The sequence below is a fragment of the Cebus imitator genome, unplaced genomic scaffold (genome assembly GCF_001604975.1).
Source record: "Cebus imitator isolate Cc_AM_T3 unplaced genomic scaffold, Cebus_imitator-1.0 Scaffold576, whole genome shotgun sequence".
NCBI classification, from domain to species: domain Eukaryota; kingdom Metazoa; phylum Chordata; class Mammalia; order Primates; family Cebidae; genus Cebus; species Cebus imitator.
The window spans coordinates 976,315-998,550 of record NW_016107891.1 but is presented as its reverse complement, the minus strand read 5'-3'; the positions used below and the strand labels follow the sequence as shown (position 1 = coordinate 998,550).

Sequence of the window (22,236 nt, the reverse complement as noted above, 5' to 3'; positions counted from 1 at the left end):
CCCAGCAAGCTAAAATCCACTGGCTTGAAATTCTCGCTGCCAGCACAGCAGTCTGAAGTCAACCTGGGACACTTGAGCTTGGTGATGGGAAGGGTGTCCACCATTACTGAGGCTTGAGTAGGCAGTTTTCCTCTCACAGTGTGAACAAAGACACTAGGAAGTTCGAACTGGGTGGAACCCACAACAGCTCGGCAAAGCCACTGTAGCCAGACTGCCTCTCTAGATTCCTCCTCTTTCTCCCTAAGACAGAGTACCTGGGGGAAGGGGTGGCTGTGGGCACAACTTCAGCAGACTTAAATGTTCTTGTCTGCCCACTCTGAAGACAGCAGCAAATCTCCCAGCACAGCATTCAAGCTCTGATAAGGGACAGACTGCCTCCTCAAGTAGGGTCCTGACCCCTGTGCCTCCTGACTGGGAGACACCTTCCAGCAGGGCTTGACAGACACCTCATACAGGAGAGCTTTAGGCTGGCATCTGGCAGGTGCCCCTCTGGGATGAAGCTTCCAGAGGAAGGAACAGGCAGCAATCTTTGCTGTTTTGCACCCTCCACTGGTGATACCAAGGTAAACAGGGTCTGGAGTGGACCTCCAGAAAATTCCAGGGGCCTGACTGTTAGAAAGGAAACTAACAAACAGAAAGGAATAGCATCAACATCAACAAAAAGGACATCCATACAGAAACCCCTTTGGAAGGTCACCAACATCCAACACCAAAGGTAGATAAATCCATGAAGATGAGGAAAAACTAGCACAATAATGCTGAAAATTCCAAAAACCAGAATGCCTCTTCTCCAAAGGATCACAACTCCTCGTCAGCAAGGGAACAAAACTGAACTGAGGATAAGTTTGATGAACTGACAGAAGTAGGCATCAGAAGGTGAGTAATAAACTCCTCTGAGCTAAAGGAGCATGTTCCAACCCAATGCAAGGAAGCTAAGAACCTTGAAAAAAGGTTAGAGAAATTGCTAACTAGAATAATCAGTTTAGAGAACATAAATGACCTGATGAAAAACACAGCACAAGAACTTCCTGAAGCATACACAAGTATCAGTTGCTGAATCAACCAAGCAGAAGAAAGGATATCACAGATTGAAGATCAACTTAATGAAATAAAGTATGAAGATAAGATTAGACAAAAAAGAATGAAAAGGAAAAAATGAAGTCTCCAAGAAATATGGGACTATGTGAAAAGACCAAACCTACATTTGATTGGTGTACCTGAAAGTGACAGGGAGAATGGAAGCAAGTTGGAAAACACTCTTCAGGATAAGGAGAGCTTCCCCAACCTAGCAAGACAGGCCAACATTCAAATTAAGGAAATACAGAGAACACCACAAAGATATTCCTCAAGAAGAGCAACCCCAAGACAAATAATCATCAGATTCACCAAGGTTGAAATGAAGGAAAAAATGTTAAGAACGGCCAGAGAGAAAAGGCTGGTTAACCCACGAAGGGAAGCCCATCAGATTAACAGCAGATCTCTCTGCAGAAACCCTATAAGCCAGAAGAGAGTGGGGGCCAATATTCAACATTCTTAAAGAATTTTTAACCCAGAATTTCATACCCAGCCAAACTAAACTTCATAAGCAAAGGAGAAATAAAATCCTTTACAGAAAAGCAAATGCTGAGAGATTCTGTCACCACCAGGCCTGACTTATAAGAGGTCCTGAAGGAAGCACTAAATATGGAAAGGAAAAACTGGTAGCAGCCACTGCAAAAACATACCAAACTGTAAAGACCATCGACACTATGAAGAAACTGTGTCAAGTAATGGGCAAAATAACGAGCTAGCATCATAATGACAGGATCAAATTCACACATAACAATATTAACCTTAAATGTAAATGGGCTAAATATCCCAATTAAAAGACACAGACTGGCAAACTGAATAAAGTCAAGACCATTGCAGTGCTGTATTCAGGAGACCCAACTCATGTGCAAAGACACACATAGGCTCAAAATAAAGGGATGGAAGAATATTTACCAAACAAATGGAAAGCAAAAAAAACAAAAACAAAAACAACCAGGGGTTGCAATCCTAGCTGCTGATAAAACAGGCTTTAAACCAAGAAAGACCAAAAGAGACAAAGGGCATTATTATATAATGGTGAAAGGATCAATGCAACAAGAGCCGACTTTCCTAAATATATATGCACCCAATACAGGAATACCCAGATTCATAAAGCAAGTTCTTAGAGACCTACAAAGAGGCTTAGACTCCCACACAATAATAGTGGGAAATTTCAATACCCCACTGTCAATATTAGACAGATCAATGAGACAGAAAAGTAACAAGGATATTCAGGACTTGAACTCAGCTCTGGACCAAGTGGGCCTAATAAACATCTACAGAACTTTCCACCCCAAATCAACAGAATATACATTCTTCTCAGCACCACATCACATTTATCCTAAAATTGACCACATAATTGGAAGTAAAGCACTCCTCAGCACATGCAAAAAAACCAGAAATCATGACAAACAGTCTCTCAGACCACAGTGCAATCAAATTAGAACTCAGAATTAAGAAACTCACTCAAAGCCACACAACTACATGGAAACGGAACAACCTGTTCCTGAATGACTACTGGATAAATAACAAAATTAAGCAGAAATAAATAAGTTCTTTGAAACCAATGAGAACAAAGACACAATATACCAGAATCTCTGGGACACAGCTAAAGCAGTGTTTAGAGAGAAATTTATAGCACTAAATGCCCACAGGAGAAAGTGAGAAAGATCTAAAATCAACACCCTAATAACACAATTAAAAGAACTAGAGAGGCAAGAGCAAAGAAATTCAAAAGCTAGCAGAAGACAAGAAATAGCTGAGATCAGAGCAGAACTGAAGGAGATGGAGATGCAAAAAACCCTTCAAAAAAAGTCAGTGAATCCGGGAGCTGTTTTTTTTTGAAAAGATTAACAAAACAGTCCTCTAGCCAGACTAATAAAGAAGAAAAGGGGGAAGAATCAAATAGACACAATAAAAAATGATAAAGCGGATTTCACCACTGAACCCACAGAAATACAAACTACCATCAGAGAATATAATGAACACCTCTAGGCAAATAAACAGGAAAATCTAGAAGATATGGATAAATTCCTGGACACATACACCCTTCCAAGATTAAACCAGGAAGAAGTCGAATCCCTGAATAGACCAATAACAAGGTCTGAAATTGAGACAGTAATTAAATAGCCTNAAAAAAAAAAAAAAAAAAAAACAAACAAAACCCAGGACAAAATGGATTCACAGCCGAACTCTACCAGAGGTACAAAGAGGAGCTGGTACCATTCCTTCCAAAACTATTTCAAACAACAGAAAAAGGGGGACTCCTCTCTAACTCATTTTATGAGGCCAGCAGCATCCTGATACCAAAATATGGCAGAGACACAACAAAAAAAGAAAATGTCAGGCCAATATCCCTGATGAACATCAAAGTGAATATCCTCAATACTGGCAACCAAATCCAGCAGCACATCAAAAAGCTTATCCACCATGAACAAGTCGGCTTCATTCCTGGGATGTAAGGCTGGTTCAACATATGCAAATCAATAAACATAATCCATCATGTAAATAGAACCAATGACAAAAACCACATGATTTTCTCAATAGAAACAGAAAAGGTCTTCAATAAAATTCAACACTCACTCATGCTAAAATCTCTCAAAAAATTAGGTATTGATGGAACGTATATCAAAATAGTAAGAGCTATTTATGACAATCCCACAGTAAATATCATACTGAGTGGGCAAAAAGCAGGAAGCATTCCCTTTGAAAACTGGCACAACACAAGGATGGCCTCTCTCACCACTCCTATTCAATATAGTATTGGAAGTTCTGGCCAGGGCAATCATGCAAGAGAAAGAAATAAAGGGTATTCAAATAGGAAGAGAGGAAGTCAAATTGTCTCTGTTTGCAGATGACATGATTGTATATTTAGAAAACACCACTGTCTCAGCCCAAAATCTCCTTAAGCTGATAAGCAACTTCAGCAAAGTCTCAGGATACAAAGTAAATGTGCAAAAATCACAAGCATTCCTCTACACCAATCATAGACAAACAGAGCTAAATCATGAGTGAGCTCCCATTCACAACTGCTACAAAGAGAATAACATACCTAGGAATACAACTTACTTACAAGGGATGTGAAGACCTCTTCAAGAACTACAAACCATTGCTCAGGGAAATAAGAGAGGACATAAACAAATGGAAAAACATTCCATGCTCCTGGATAGGAAAAATCAATATCGTAAAAATGGCCATACTGCCCAAAGTAATTTATAGATTCAACGCTATCCCCAGCAAGCTACCAATGACTTTCTTCACAGAATTGGAAAAAAACTACTTTAAATTTATATGGAGCAAAAAAAGAGCCCATATAGCCAAGACAATCCTAAGCAAAAAGAACAAAGCTGGAGGCATCATGCTACCTGACTTCAAAATATACTACAAGGCTACAGTAACCAAAACAGCATGGTACTAGTACGAACACAGAGATGCAGACCACTGGAACAGAATAGAGGCCTCAGAAATAATACCACACATCTACAACCATCTGATATTTGACAAACCTGACAAAAACAAGCAATGGGGAAAGCATTCCCTATTTAATAAATGGTGTTGGCAAAACCAGCTAGCCATATGCAGAAAACTGAAACTAGACCCCTTTCTTATATGTCTTATACAAAAATTAACTCAAGATGTATTAAAGACTTAAATGTAAGACCTAAAACCATAAAAACCCTAGAAGAAAACCTAGGCAATACCATTCAGGACACAGGCATGGGCAAGGACTTCATGACTCTATATTACCAAAGCAATGGGAACAAAAGCCAATATTGACAAATGTGATCTAATTAAACTAAAGAGCTTTTACACAGCAAAAGAAACTATCGCCAGAGTGAACAGGCAACCTACAGAACGGGAGAAAATTTTTGCATCTATCCATCTGACAAAGGGCTAATATTCAGAATTTACAAGAAACTTAAACAAATTTATAAGACAAAAACAACCCCATCAAAAAGTAGGCGAAGGATATGAACAGGCACTTCTCAAAAGAAGACATTTATATGGACAACAACATACGAAAAAAAGCTCATCATCACTGGTCATTAGAGAAATGAAAATCAAAACCACAATGAGATACCATCTCACACCAGTTAGAATGGTGATCATTAAAAAGTCAGGAGACAGCAGATGCTGGAGAGGATGTGGAGAAATAGGAATGTTTTTACACTGTTGGTGGGAGTGTAAATTAGTTCAACCATTGTGGAAGACAGTGTGGTGATTCCTCAAGGATCTAGAGCTAGAAATATCATTTGACCCAGTAATTCCATTACTGGGAATATACTCAAAGGATTATAAATCATTTACTATAAACACACATGCACATGTGTATTTATTGCAGCACTGTTCACAACAGCAAAGACTTGGAACCAACCCAAATGCCCATCAATGATAGACTGGATAAAGAAAATGTGGCAAATATACACCATAGAATACTATGCAGCCATAAAAAAGGATGAGTTCATGTCCTTTGCAGGGACACAGATGAAGCTGGAAACCATCATTGCCAGCAAACAAACACAGGAACAGAAAACCAAACACCGCATGTTCTCACTAACAAGTGGAAGTTGAACAATGAGAACACATGGACACAGGGAAGGGAACATCACACACCAGGGCCTGTCAGTGGGTGGGGAGCTAGGGAAGAAATATCATTAGGAGAAATATCTAATGTAGATGATGGGGTGATGGGTGCGGCAAACCACCATGGCACGTATACCTAAGTAACAAACCTGCACGTTCTGCACATGTATCCCAGAATTTAATGTATAATAAAAGAAAAAAGAGCAAACGTGTAACACAGAAATTCCAATGGGTCAGGTTGAAACATTTCCATTTTCATCCATAATTTTAGCAGTATGATGACATAGCTCAAAAGGAAAATAGGATATTCTACTTTCATATATTCAGATAGAAATATATAGTTCAAGGTATCAAAAAAAAATCCAACATCTCTTCATGATAAAAACTCTCAATAAACTAGGCATAGAAGGAACATCCCTCAACATGATAAAAGCTATTTATGACAAACCCACAGCTGACATCATACTGAATGGGGAAAAACTAAAAGCCTTTCCTCTAAGAACTAGAAAACTCTTACCACTCCTATTCAACATAGTAGTGGAAGGATGCCCACTTTCAGTACTCCTATTCAACACAATACTGGAAGTCCCAGCCAGGGCAATCAAGCAAGAGAAACAAACAAAAGGCATCCAAATTGAAAAACAGGAAGTCAAATTATCCCTCTTTGCAGATGATATGCTCTTATATCTACAACACCCTAAACACTCCACCAAAAAAACTCCTAGATCTGACAAATATATTCACTAAAGTTGAAGAATAGAGAATCAACAAAAATCAGTACTGTTTCTATGCACCAATAATGAACTTGGTGAAATAAAACTTTATGAAGAAGGCAATCCCATTTGCAATAGTTATGAAAAAATAAAATATCAAAGAATAAATTTAACAAGGAGGTGAAAGCCTCATACAAGGAAAACTACAAAACACTGAAGACAGAAACTGAAGATAACATAAAGATATGGAAAGACACATGGTCATGGATCATAAGAATGTACATTATTAAAATTACCATAAGCCCAAAGCGATTTACAGATTCAATGCAATCTATATCAAAGTACCAATGCCATTTTTCATGGAAACAGAAAAAACAATCCTAAAATTAGTATTTAGGAACCAAAAAAAGAGTCCAAATAGCCAAAGCAATCCTGAGCAAAAAGAACAAAGCTGGAGGCATCACACTACCTGACTTCAAAACATATTAGAAGGCTACGGTAACCAAAAAAGCATGATTTTGTATAAAAACAGATAAAAGATCAAAGGAATAGAAAAGCCAGACATTGATCCATGTATATACAGCCACACATGTATGCCAACTGATTTTCAACAAAGGTGCCAAGAACGTACACTTGGGAAAGGACGCTCTTCAATAAATGGTATCGGGAAAACTGAATATCCATATGTGGAAGCATTAAACTGGTCCTCTGTCTTCCATCATACACAAAAATCAACCAAGACAGATTAAAGACTTAAATTTAAGACCCAGAATTATAAACCTACTAGCAGAAAACATAGGGGAAAAACTTCAGAACACTGGTCTTGGAAAAGATTTTATGGCTAACACCTCAAAAGGACAGGCAACAGAAAGAAAAATGAACAAATAGAACTATATTAAACAAAAAAAGCTTTTGTACAGCAAAAGAAATAATCAGCAGAGTGAAGAGACAACAGGTTGAATGGGAGAAAATAGCTGCAAACTATTTATCTGATAAGGGAATAATATCTAGAATGTACAACGATCTCAACAGGAGATATACAAATAATCCCCTTAAAAAGTGAGCAGAGGACATGAATAGCCATTTCTCAAAAGAAGACATACAAATGGCCAAGAGGTATATGAAAAAAATGCTCGACATCATAGAAATGTAAATAAAAGCTACAATGAGATATCATGTTTGATACAATGAGATAACCAGTTTGAATGGTTACTAAAAACACAAAAAATAGCAGATGCTGGCTAGGATGATAAAAATAAACACTTATACACTGTTGGTGGGAATGTAAACCAGTGCAGCTACTATGGAAACCAGTGTGGAGATTTCTCCAAAAACTAAAAATTGAACTACCATATAACCCAGCAATCCTATTACTGGGTATTTATGAAAAGAAAAGAAATTAGTGTATCAAAGGGATACTTGCACTTGCAAATTTATTGCATCCCTCTTCACAATAGCAAAGATATGGAGTTAACCTAAGTGTCCATCAATGGATGAATGGATAAAGAAAATGCGGTAAACACAATGGAATGCTATTTGACCATGAAAAATAATGAAGTCATGTCTTTTTCAGCAACATGGAATAACTGGAGGTTTTTATGTTAAGTGATACAGGGCAGACACAGAAAAACAAATATCACATGTTCTTACTCACATGCAGGAACTTAAACAGTTGATCTCATGGAGTTAGACAATACCGCAATAGATACCAGAGGCCAGTAAGGGTGTGGGTATGGGGGACGGGGCAGGGAATATGAGAGGTTGGTTAATAGGTACAAATATACAGTTAGATATAATGAATAAGTTCTAATGTTTGATAGAAGACTAGGGTGACTAAAGTTAACAACAGCCTATTATATATTTCAAAATAGCTAGAAGAGAGGATTTGAAATGTTCCTATCACACAGAAATTATAAATTCTTGAGTTGATGGACACCCCAAATATCCTGACTTGTTCATTATACATCTTTGCATGTAACAAAATATCACACGTACCCCATAAATGTGTACAAATATTATGTATCAATTAAATAAAAGATACTAAACAGCTAGCTCTTTTCCCTGCCCCATGGGAGAATAGAGGGAGAAGATGCTGTCTGCAAGCCAGGAAGAGAGCTCTCACCAGAACCTGACCATGCTGGCACCCTGATCTCGGACTTCTAGTCTCCAGAAATGTGAGAAAATAAATTTCTGTTGTTTAAGCCACATCTATGGAATTTTGTTATGGCAGCCTGAGTTAAGACAAATGATCTCAAATTAATAACCTAGTTTAGTAACTTAACTTTCCACCTTCTGGATCTAAAGTTAAGTTACTGAGTTAGGTTATTCAGATATTAAACCAACCTTGTGTTTCTGGAATAAATCCCACTGCATCATGGTGTATAGTCCTTTTTGCACATTGTTGGATTTATCCTGCTAGTATTCTGTTGAGGATTTGTTAAATGTAGGTGACATTTAACAAATGTTAAANAAAAAAAAAAAAAAAAAAAAAAGGGTTAACTAAATGCAAAGCTAGCAGTAGGAAGGAAATAAATATTAGAGTGAAAAAACTTAAATAGAGAACAGAAAAACTATAGAGAAAAAAATCTATGAAACCAGAAGTTGGTTCTTTAGAAGGATCAATAATATTGACAAACCTTTACACAGAATGACCATGCAAAACAGAGAGAAAACTCAAATTACTAAAATCAGGAATGAAAGAGGAGACACTACCATCAACCTTACAAAATGAAAATGATCTTAGGGGAATACAGGAGTATGTAAATAAATTAGGTAACTTAGATGAAATGCATAAATTCTTAGAAAGATACAAACTGCCAAACAGACTGAAGAAGAAATAACAAGTCTGAACAGAGCTACAGCAAGTATAGAGACTGAATCAGTAACTTCAGGCTGGGCAGTGGCTCACACCTGTAATCCCAGCACTTTGGTAGGCCGAGGCAAGTGGACTGCTTGAGCCCAGGAGTTTGAGACTAGCCTGAGCAACATGGTAAGACCTTGTCTCTACACACACACACCACACACCACACACACACGCACACGCACACGCACACACAAAACAAAACAAAACAAAACAAAACAAAAATTAGCTGGGCGTGGTGGCACATGCCTACAGTCCCAGCTTACTTGGGAGGTTGAGGTGGGAAGATCACCTGAGCCCAGGAGGTAGAGGCTGCAGGTGACCCTCCCACCAAAGGAATGAAAGAGGAATGAGACAGAATCATGTCACTGCACTCCAGCCTGAGTGGCAGTAAGACCTCCATCTCAAGAAAAAAACAAAAAAACTTCGCACAAAGAAAAGCGCAAGCTCAGATGGCTTCAAAGGTGAATTCTACCAAACATTTCCAGAAGAATTAATAAAAAACTTTCACAAACTGTTTCCAAAATAGAAGAAAAGGGGAACACTTCTTAACGCATTCTATGAGCCCAACATTACGCTGGTATCAAAACCAAACAAAGACATCACAAGACAATGACAGACCAACACCTGTTATGAATACAGACATTTAACAAATCCTCAACAGAATAATAGCAGGATGAATCCAGCAATATGCAAAAAGGACTATAAACCATGATGCAGTGGGGTTTTAGAAACACAGTGCGTTGGTTTAATATGTGAAAATCAATTATTATAATACATCATGTTAATAAAGAACAAAAACCATCATTTCAATAGATGTAAAAAAAAAAAATTGACAAAATCCAATACTGTTTAATGATAAAACCACTCAACAAATGAGAAAAAGAAACTTCCTCAACCTGATAAAGGACATCTATGAAAAAACCACAGCTAACCTCACACTCAATTGTGACTCTTCAAGATCTCCCTAAGAGCAGAAATAAGACAATGACGTCCATTCTTACCACTTCTATTCAACATTACGCTGGAGGCTCTAGCTAGGGCAATTAAGCAGTAAAAAATGAAAAGCATCCAGATTGAAAACGAAGAATTAAATCTATCTCTATTTCCAAGTAGCATGATCCTATATATAGCAAATCCTAAGGAAACTATTAAAAAGCTATTAGAACTAATACATGAGATGAACAAGGTTGTATGATACAAGACCAATTTACAAAAACCAATAAAATTTCTGTACACTAGTACTGAACAATCCAAAAATGAAAGAGAAAAATTCCATTTACGATACCATAAAAAATACTTAGGAACAAGGCAAGAAGGATGTGAGAAGAGATATTGTTAAAGAAAAATTATTCTGACACTTGTTAAAAAAATGGTAAGGCAGATTTTGAGATTACTGCAATAGGGGTCAAGGCTATCACAACGGAGGAGAGAGATTGAGCTCAACTCCTAATACAACCAAGACCAGTGGGGATTTGTGGCCAATGAACAGAGTGAGGAGGTCAGAGGATAGAAAATAACTAAGAGGAGACATCAAGGGCAAGGGGATTCTCTCTAAACTGGCCTAACAGGATTCCTGGTAAAAGCTGGCCAGACTTATATATCAAATATAAGGGATGAGGAACTTGATCAGATATCAAGGGTGAGGTATTAGCAGGATTCTTTGCTAAGACTTCCTTAGGCAGGCCAAGAACAGAGCCCAAGGATGAGACCTAGTTTAACAGAGTGCTCAGATGAGCTTGTCTAAAATTTGGTGAAACAGAGTCTTTGTCATGTAAGACTTACACACTGAAAACTACAAAACATTGTTGGAAAAAATTAAAGAAAACCTAAATGAATAGAAAAAAAGTCCATGTTCAGGGATCAGAAGTTTAATATTGTTAAAATGGCTCCCCTAATTGATCTACAGATTTAACAAAATCCCTATCAAAATCCCAGATAGCTTTTTTGCAGAAATTGACAAGCTCACCCTAAAGTTCATGAAAATGAAAGGCACCCAGAATAGTCAAAGCAATTTTGAAAAAGAATAAAGTCAGAAGACTAATATTTCCTGATTTTAAAACCTACTACCAAGCTATAATAATCATGACAGTGTGGTACTGGCATAAAGATAAACTGAACAGAACTAAAGGCCCAGAAATAAAACCATACATCCATTGATAATCAATTTTTGATAAGAATGCTAAGATCATTCTACAGGGAAAGAAAACCTTTTCAGCAAATGGTTCTGGAGCAACTGTATATACATATTCAAGTGAATGAAGTTGGATCTCTTCTTTATCCCACACATAAACGTTGACTTAAAATAGATCATAGAAACGTAAGAGCTAAAACTAGTCTTTGAAGAAAATATAGAAGTAAATCTTCATGATCTTGGCTTAGGCGATGGTTTCTTAGAAATGATATCCAAAGCAAAAACAACTAAAGAAAAAAACAAATTGAACCTCATAAAAAACAAATCGAACCTCATTTTTTAATAGCTTAATTGAAATATAATTCACATATCCTACAGTTTACCCATTTAAAGTATACAGTCAATGGTTTTTACTATATTCATAGAAATGTATAACCATTACTGCAATCAATTTTAGAATATTTTTATCATCCCTAAATGAAACCATGTACCTGTTTGTAGTTTCCACATTTTGATTATTAATCCCATTTCTAATAATCTCAAGAAAATAAGGAAAACATAATAGGCACAAAAACATAACAGTATTGTTACTGTAGCACAAACTTCTAAATCAGTCCTACTTAAGAGTGTTTGCAACTGACTAAGTCTATAAGCATACTGTTCAGCCCAATTGACATTATTTTTATAGCAAGAGGGTCTTAATGAAGGAAGCACAACACTGATTGACATTCTTAGGCAAGCTCCTTATCTAGCTGCAAAACAGCACTCTGAGTAAACACTGCGCTACAGAACCTATGCGTCCAAAATTCAGGAAATAATTATTTGGCTCTTACTATGTGCCAGGAACTCTGTAGTATGTACAAAGTCTTCATATATGTTACCTCTTTTATACTGGTAACGTTAAGTTCTGTTATCATTTCCTTATTGCAGACTAGAAAATAAAACTTGGGTTAGAGGATGCTTAAGGGCTAACAGCAGGTGGGAAAAGAAATTGAGACTCGAACTCAGGTACAGAGAAGTTCAAATCTTGATTACCGTACTAGATTGCCTCTACAAACCTGAATATAAACTATGATTATAACTACATATGTATACATGTGGATACAAATTTAAAGGAAAGAAAATGGAAAATAATCTTTAGGATGGTGAGATCAAGAGTAAGTATTTTAAGAGGTCTTTTCATGATTTGTAACTGTTCTAGGGATAAATGTAAAAGTACTTCAAATAGTAAATTCAAGATCATACATGGACATTTGTGAAATTTAACAATGTCTCAATTAAACATTTTATTAGGCAATTATGTAATCATTTTCATTCAATTTTGTAAAAGTTTTGCCCTTAGAAGACACATTTAAAAGAGTTATTTTCAAACTCGAGTATGCATTGGAATCCTCTGGAGAACTTGTGAAAATAGATTGGTGGGTCCCACCCCTAGTTTCTGACTCAGCAAGTCTGGAGTAGGCCGAAAATTTGCATTTCTAAGAGGTTCACAGGTGACGCTGATGTTGCTAGTCCAGGGACCACACTGTGAGAACCAGGGCTTTTTGAAAACTAGCATTGGGTGGGTGCGGTGGCTCATGTCTATAATTTCTGCACTTTGGGAGTCCAAAGCAGGAGGATGGCTTGAGGCCAGAAGTTCAAGACCAGCCTAGGCAACATACTGAAACCCCATTTCTCTCTCTATATATTTTAAAAATAAATAAATAGAAAATAAAATTTAAAAAACTAGCAGAATCCTAAATCTAAATACCACTGCATAAACCAATTGAAAATACACTTGAAGCATTTTTCTGGATTATTTTAATGTGCTAAACAGGCTCCTGATAAAATGAATCTGGGCCATTAGATGGAAATTATAACATAGTTTATTTTTTTGGAAGTAAACAACAGTTTTTTGGTCCAATTATTTCTTTTAATCAAGAACCACAAACTTTCTAAGAAGGTCAAAAAGTTATATTTTAGCAGTCTAATGATAGTATCAGCTATCTGGGTATCTCCAGCCAAAACTGACCAAATTACTCTAAACTGCTGAAATATCATAAGGTTCTTAGAAATTAGTCTTGCTAAGCAAATAATAAATTTAGAATGAAGAACAGTTGCAAATACTAAGAAGAAACCATTTGCACAAGCAGACAGCTGACAGTCTCAGCTGACAATTAACTTCCAATGGTAAGAATAAGGAAGTGCTATTTCGGCTTCTCTAGAATAATTTGACCTCAGTCAAGTAATCTGTTATCATTTTTGCCCACATGCATGAAATTATGCCATGAAACATACCTATGTTTCTGACCATAATTCCTTTCAGTTCATCCACTTGGGCTTGAGTCTCCATCACTTTGTCTAGGCCCTTATTCTCGGAGTGATGCTTCTATAAGAAAATAGATTTTAACTTATGGTATCCACACATTATTTACAATAGGATAACAAAAATAAGAGGAATGACAATTTACACCGAGGAATGCTATAAAATTATGTCTCTATTGATATAAAAGATATATGTCACTTTCCTGGAAAAATGTTATAATACCTACAAAAAATATGGGCAGCATAAAAAATGCTTCCATATAAACTGTAAGTATATAGTCTAAAAATATTACCTTATTTTAAATAAATTAAAACTAAATATTATATCAAACATATATGTGACTTGTGGGGCTGAGGTTGTGGGGGGGTACATATGATCTGTGCTCAGACAGGGAAGAAAGGAGAAAAAGAAGACTATAGTTGAGGCAGTGGGGGAAAGAATGCTGCAAAATTGTTCCCCACTTCTTGAGTATGATGAGGTAGGGGCTGGACCAGCTTCTTAGCATCTGTTCTTGTATCTGCTAGGATCATAGCATATAAACTGTTTTTATTAGCTTATCACATGATCTAGAATCTAAGAAAGACACAGAAAATACATATTTTGAAATTATTATCCATAGTTAACAATTACAGGGTGCTTAATACACAATGTTCCAGTCACTTCATTGTGTTAAGTGTTTCAAACAGGGGATATTATTTAATCCACCCCAAAACTCTATGAAACGATGCTATTATTATCTCAATTTACAGCTGAAGGAAAAGGCAGAGATTCGTTCAGAGGGTCACATAGATCTGGAGCTAATGACAAATTGATTAATTTGAATGTTTTGTTTCTAGCTGACCCTATTTACTTTTGACTAAGCACTGGTATTTTTGTATAGTTCTACAGAGATGAACATTTCTCTGTGGGGAGTATGAAACAAACCAACTGCTCGAATAATAAAGGTTTATAAGTAACCAGTTTAAAGGAACTTTATTGTCAGAAGTGTGTGTGTGTGTGTGTGTGTGTGTGTGTGTAAAATTTAGAAATGTAATACTCAGAATATTAAAAACACAGAAGTTAAGGTATTCAATTACAATACCTCTTTTTTTTTTTTTAACTCGCAACAAAATCATAGCTAGAGCTTAGGTATTTATACTCAAATAGTTTCATGGATAAAAGGAAAGCATTTTGAAAGGTGTCTCACATCATGAAAATATAGATTAAAACCACAATGAGATGCCATTACGCATCGACTGGAATGGAAAAACTTAAACAGACCACAGTAAGTGTTGGCAAGGACGCAGAGACACTGAAACTACTGGTGAGAATATAAAATGGTACAACCACTTTGGGAAAAAAATATGATTTAAAAAAAAAATTATACATTACCTACCATATGACCTAGCAATTCCATTCCTAGGTATTTATCAAAGAGAAATAAGAACATATGTCCACACAAAGACTTGTACATGGAGGTTCATAGCAGCTTTATTTGTGACAGCTGAAAACTGGAAGCAACCCAAACATCCAGCAACAGATGAATGGATAAACAAATTGTGGTACATGCATATAATACTACTCAGCAAAATGGGGAACAAACTACTGATTTATACAACATGGAAGAATATCAAAAGCCTTACACTGAGTGAAACAAGACACAAAAAAAATCATACAGTATATACTGTATGATTCTATCTACAGAAAGTTCTATAAAAGACAAAACTAATTTATAGTGAAAGAAAACAGATCAGTAGTTGCCTGGGGCAGAGTGTTGGGGAGGGGACCAACTGGTAAGGGCTTTTTGAGGGAATTTTTAGGGTGATGAAAATGCTGTCTTGAGTACAGTGGTATTCCACAGGTATATACGCATGTAAAGCCTCACTGAACTGACAATTAGGAATTCATACAGGTGAAGAGAGTTTGAGTTTCAAATTATTAATTTGGGTTGTTGGAAAATTAAATCTGCCTCATGGAAGGGTAGACAGGTTAAAAGATCATTTGGCATGTTGAACACATTTAAGCATTAGATGGGTAGTTGAGCTAGATGATCGTCAATGTTCTTCCAATCATGAGATACTCTGACCACTATTAATAGAGAATACAGGGAATATCACTGTTTTCTACTTTAAAATGGCCCCTTTACATTTTTTTTTAATCAGAGAAGTTTTATTATGTTGACTTACAGTAACACAATCAGAAAACTATATTGCAGGTCAGGGGCCCCTAGATTCAGTGTTTGAAAGTAATGAATTATGAATCAAAATACCTTATCGTGAGAAAGATCTTACCAGCTGTGCAGCCAAGACACTTGAGAACTCACTATTCATGGCATATGGAAGTGCTGTCTGTGCTCTTGAACCATAGGTAGTCTGGAACCTCTTCTTTATCTCATTCAGAAAATTAAAGGCTCGGGAACGTTCAAAATCCTGAAAAGAGATCAAGGAAGAATTCACCTTTAGAAAATAAAAAAAGTTGATGTAAGTGATTAAGAACAACAATAAAAACAGATAATATTTACTGAGCAACGATTCTATGAGGAAGAACTGGCATTGATCCTATCTTAAAGATAAGTAAAGAATGGCTCTGAAAAAGTAACTAACTTGTCCAAATGTCCAATAACTAGTAAATGAAAGAGCTGAGAGTGAGTCCAGATGTATCAGGTCACTGACAACAGAAGATAATGATACCTAGGTTATCAACTTCTTAATGTCAGGAATTGGGTTTTACTTCTTCCATATATTTCATAGGATCTATTAGAAGGCCCAACACAAGAATATGTTTAAAAAACCCATAATAATCATATAGTCTTTCACACACACAGATAATACTACTGACATTAACTTCCAATTGAAGTTTTTCAATAGTGGTGGCACATTTGAAAACATCAAGTAACATACTCATGTCTAATCCCAGCCAGTCAAAAAGTATGTGTGTTCTCTAGAAGAATGCCTGAGAGGAAAAAAAAAATGAATGTCTATATGTTTATTTATGTATGTTTATGTGTATATCAATTATAGCTCGAGATATATGAGGCTCAAATCTATCCCAGATTTCATAATATTTTTCATCTACTCCAAGCTCTTTCACATCAGTCATTTCACATATAGCTGGATTTTTCCTGCTTTTAGAAAATACTGTGAAGCCAAAGATAAAAATCACTGTGATGATCTCTGTGACATTCATTTCCCTTTCATCCAAGATGCTTAGTCTAAGCCAAGGGTTCTTAAATTGGGGTCAATGGTCCAAATTCAAGGGGCCTTCATACTTGGATAGAAAAAAAATCACATCATTTTTATCAATCATTAACTTACATTTCAATTGTGAATATAGGTAGTATATTCATAACTAGAGTAATATTAAATAGTACCTGTAACTGTCACCAACAGAAATATTTTTTCATATACCATCACAGTTATAGATATCTCAAAATACTGTTTACACCCATCATATCAATTATTAGTTATTAGACCCATGACTAGATCTTATTAATGATTTCATAAAGCATATACAAGTTTTAAAAATATTTTGAATATTATACATATTTCAATATAATTGGTTTTGTTAGAATCATGTGTGTTTTATACATTTAAAACCATTCTGGAAAAGGAAAATTAAAAAAAAAAAAAAAAGAAAACAAAAGCATTCTGGGAGTGTCCCACAAGTGATGAGTCTGTGATACAATAAAGATTAGGAACCCTGATCTATGGCAACAATGCCAATTCCATGTCTCTTGTCAGTAGGCACTTTAGAAATGAGCATGCAGCCAATAAGACACGAAAGGAAGTTTACTTTGAAAGCAGAGGGAGGGGAGGGCATGCAGCTGGGAAAAGCTTCCTCATTCCTACAATAAGACACTCAAGAAGATACAGTCCCTCTTCTTTGGACATGAATAAGTAAGTATGTAGCTCTGTGTAACCATAATGGCAACCTGTCTGGGAAGAAGGAGACATTGAGGAAAGCAGAGAAGAGAAAGGACCTTAATGACATCATTAAGCTACTGAGAATTTTGGGCTGAGAGCCGACAAATAGTCAAACCTAACCAATGTAAACTACAGGTTTATATAGCTGATCATAATATATAGTTAATTTTGTTTTTCCAAAGTTCATATACATTAAATAAATCATTATTGATAGGAGTAATGACATTGTCCAATTAAATATTCCAGGTAAACAATTTTTGAGAGGTTTTTGACATCAAATAATTGTAATTATGAACACCAATTCTCACTACGCAATAGATAAATGTAGAAGTTGGAAGAAGCTAAAACTTTACCAAAATTGAGCTGATTTGCACATACCCCAGTACCAAGTTTTCTTATCATTTGCCGCTCTATATGACAAATGCAAAAGATAAAAAATTCCAGCTATGTAAGGTTTGCATCACCTTTACCCACCATAGGTACAGATCAGCAGTCCCCAACCTTTTTGGCACCAGGGACTGGTTTTGTAGAAGACAATTTTTCCATGGACTGGGGGAGGGCGAATGGTTTTAGGATTAAACTGTTCCACCTCAGATCATCAGGCATCAGTTAGATTCTCATAAAGTGTGTGCAATCTAAATCACTCAGATGCACAGTTCACAACACGGTTCGCACTCATATAAGAATCTAATGCTGTTGCTGATCTGACAGGAGGCAGAGCTCAGGTGTTAATGCTTGCTCATAGGCTGCTTACCTCCTGCTGTGTGGCCTGGTTCCTAACAGGCTACAGACCTGTACCGGTCTGCAGCCTGGGGGTTGGGGACCCCTGGTATAGATAATTAAGAACTGACTATATTAACAGTACACATAGTTAAATAGCAATATGTCTTCAAGTTACTTACATCATCAGTGATACAAAGATATACAATCCTGTCTTGGCAGATGTAATGAAACAAATAACTGTAGAATAAAAGATATAAAACTTACTGTGGTTATAAGCAACATCACTTTTACTTCTATCTTCTATCTATGTATAAGCAAGTTCACTACTGCGAATGTTGCCATATTATTTATGGATACAGTCTATTTTCCCTCTTCCCCTTCCCAATATACCTGTTTCTTTCAAGTCAAACTGATAGGAGTAAATAAGAAATAAAAAGAAGATCTCTATTCTGGCTTCACAGCACAACAGCATGTGTATTACCCATTAGAACTATAGCTGCAAAAGCATAATTGGACTCTTAAGGCATGAACAAGAGATAACATCTTAGGAGTAGCATGTAATTAAGAATAACCCCCAATAGGCCATATGGTTTTCTTTGCTTTTTCCTAAGTTCTTAAAGCAAACATCTCTTCTACCAAATTCTGAACATCTGAGTATCTACTTGAGTTAGTTACTGTGCTGGATGCTCAGGATACTAAAAAGCAAAACCACTAAAGTCCCAGTCTTCACAGGGATCATTGTGCAAGGAATTATAGTGCAGCATGGCAAACAGTATGGCAGAAAGTTAAAAGCAGAGTACATGGTACTCTGGGTACGTATTAATAGATGAGGCACAAAATGAAGATTTGCCAAAGGGTAACCAGAAAGATTTCCTGCAACAAGTGACATCTGATTTAAGACCTGAAGAATAACAGATGGCAAGGTAAAGAGTGAACGAAAGGTCAGGCATGGTGGCTCATACCTGTAATCCTAGCACTTTGGGAGGCTGAGGCAGGCAGATCGCTTGAGCTCAGGAGTTCAAGACCAGCCTGGGCAACATGGCAAAACCCCGTCTCTACAAAAATTAGCCAGGTGTGGTGGTGCACACCTATAGACCCAGCTACCTGGGAGGCTGAGGCAGGAGGATCGTTTGAACCCAGGAGGTGGAGGCTGTAGTAAGCCGAGATTGTGCCACTGCACTCCAGCCTGGGTAACGAAGTGAGAACCTGTTTCCAAAAAAAGTAAGCAAAGACTTTTTCCAGAGAGGAGCAGCAAGCATAAAGGCCTAGAAATAAAAGAGCGCAAAACAGATTTAGGAAAGTAAAATTGGTTCACACAGAAAACGTAAATTATTTGGACAGACAAGGCTGGACAAGTAAGCAAAAATCAGGTCATACAAGATTATAAACTGTGCATTGTCCTAAGAATAATGAACAAGTATCTAAAGGTTTTAGCCTAGGAAGGCTGTGATCAGAGTTGCACTTTAAAAAGGACACATTGGCTAGAGTGTGGAACACTGACTCAGAGGAGGACTAGACAGAAGACTACTGCAGTATAACTACTAGGTAAGAAATGAGGAAGGAAATAAACTAAAGTAGAATGGGTTAACAAAGAAAAAGGAACAGAGAAGAGAGATAGGAGGTAGCATTTATAGAACTTGGTGACTGGCATGAGACAGGTTAACTCAATTTTGCCTCCCAGATTTGTACCTTGAGCAAGTGGATAGTTAGATAGGTGTACCTGTTGAATTATATTAATGTTCACATAGAGGCCTGACATGAATTACAAGGAGATATAGGAACTCAGGCAAAATCTTGTCCTCTAATATTCTAAAACTATTTGCACCATTTCCACCAATGACTTCCACATTGCCATATCCAGTAGCTCACTCTGAAACATATGACGGTGTTGACCGCTTCCTTTTGGAAAGTGTTTTCTCTTCACTAGATTTCTTGACATCAGCCTTGCCTGGTGGTATAGACTGAACTGTGTCCTTTCAAAATTCGTATGGTACAGTATGACCATATTTGGAGATAAGGCTTTTGGGAGACACTTAAGGTTAGATGAGGTCATGAGGGTGGGGCCCTCATGATGGGATCAGTGGCTTTAAAAAAAACAGGAAGAAAGAGATCACTCTCTTTCTACCACCTGAGGACACAGCAAGAAGGTGGCCATCTGCCAGCCAGGAAGAAGGCCCTCATCAGGAACTGAATCAGCTGGCACCTCACCCAGTCTCCAGAACTATGAGAAACAAGGTATCTGTTGTTTAGGCCAGTCAGTCTACGGCATTTTGTTACAGCAGCCCAAGTAGGCTAATATACCTGGTTTATATCATATTCTCCTTCTGCTACACTACAGTTTTCTAGCTTTCTTAGCCTCCTGCTTTTTTTCACACTTACTCCCTGGAGGGCAGCATCCACTCTTATGCTTGGTTGTTTGTTTTCAGCTATCACAATTATGCTAATAATTCCCAAATCTCGATCTGACCTAAATCCTGAGCTCCAGAACTACCTACGCTACTGTCTACTAGACATATCCAACTGGACATACCACAGATAGCTTAAACATGACATGCCCAAAATGAAAGTCATCCCTTTCCCCATAAAATTTGTTTCTCCTAAGCCAGACTTGTGAGTCACTCAGTGCACACGCCACAAAAGGTAACAAGGTATGATCCCTGTCATCAAGAAGCCTACAGTCAGGAGACAGAGACAAACAATCATTTCAATTATAATACAGAGAGAGGCCAGGCATGGTGGCTCACACCTGTAACCCAGCACTTTGGGAAGGCCAAGGCGGGCAAACCACCTGAGGTCAGGAGTTCGAGACCAGCCTGGCCAACATGGTGAAACCCCATCTCTACTAAAAAAAACAAAAATTAGCCAGGTATGGTGATGCTCACTGTCATTCCAGCTACTTGGGAGGCCGAGGCAGGAGAATCACTTGAACCAGGGAGGTGGAGGTTGCGGTGAGCTGAGATCGTGCCATCGCACTCCAGCCTGGGAAACAAGAGTGAAACTCCATCTCAAATAATGATAATAATAATAATACAATGTGATAAGTGTTACAATATGAACAAACTAGATGCTATGTAGAATCTTCCAAGTCCCATTAAGAAATTTTACCCCGAGGGCAGAGAGTATCTGTTGAAGGAAGGAACATAATCAGAACTGCCCTTTTAGAGGCATTAAAGTATAAATTAATAAAGTATTTTGTTTGGGGCCTGTAAAGTGAGCAAAAGTTTACAAGGAGGCTTAGGAAGAGAACAGCATTCCTAGAAGATAACAAAAGCGTGAAAAAAAGTATCAAAGCTCGAAATAACACAGATGAGAGAATTGCAGAGTCTTATGGAGATAAGAACAGAAAGGTCAGGAATGTACAAAATGGTGAAGTATGAGTTTGCTTCATTCTAAAAACAGTGGATTTTAGGCAAGAAAGTATCATCACAGGGATGTGAAATACAGACTTAAGGTGGGAGTAACTAAAAGCAGGAAGAACAGTTAGGAGGGGGCTCTAAGAAATGAGAAGTAATGAAGGCCTGAACTAACACTGTAAAAGTTGGGGTAGAGGAGAGGAACTGAATTGAAACACTTCTTGTACGAGAATGGCAAGGATTTGGTGAAGAAGTATGATTCTGAAGTTTTAGGCTTAGCCAATCAAGTGGCCAGTGATGCTATTAAAGATAGGAATAGCAAGATGAAGAACAGATTTCAAGGGGAAAAAGTGTTTAATATACAATAAACTGGAATTAATTATTTTGGTATACAGTAATAAGGTATTTTTTACTGGGATAAAAAATGATTATAGCGAAGAAGATTAAAAAGAAGAAAAAAAGAAGAAAAAAGCATCTTGGTGATGATGGAGTCTCATTCCAGAAGATAGAGGGGGGCACTAGGTAAAGACACAGTTAGAGAGGCATGGCAGACAAATAACATCTCCTTCTGCTATAACTGCATTTTTTTTTTTT

General features: G+C 37.0%; 1 protein-coding gene across 3 annotated transcripts in view; it reads right to left on the bottom strand.

Moving 5' to 3' along the window:
• VAMP7 (vesicle associated membrane protein 7) overlaps positions 1–22,236 on the bottom strand; it is a 54,735-nt gene that overhangs the window by 21,215 nt on the left and 11,284 nt on the right. For 2 of the 3 annotated variants that reach the window (XM_017516229.2, XM_017516231.2), the window contains exons 3-5: positions 18,469–18,526; positions 15,935–16,072; positions 13,637–13,727 (exon numbers count right to left, since the gene is read on the bottom strand). In XM_017516229.2, coding sequence (XP_017371718.1) covers positions 13,637–13,727; positions 15,935–16,072; positions 18,469–18,526 — 287 coding nt within the window. The remainder of the gene's footprint in view (positions 1–13,636; positions 13,728–15,934; positions 16,073–18,468; positions 18,527–22,236) is intronic. The other variant, XM_017516232.2, reaches the window with a different exon arrangement.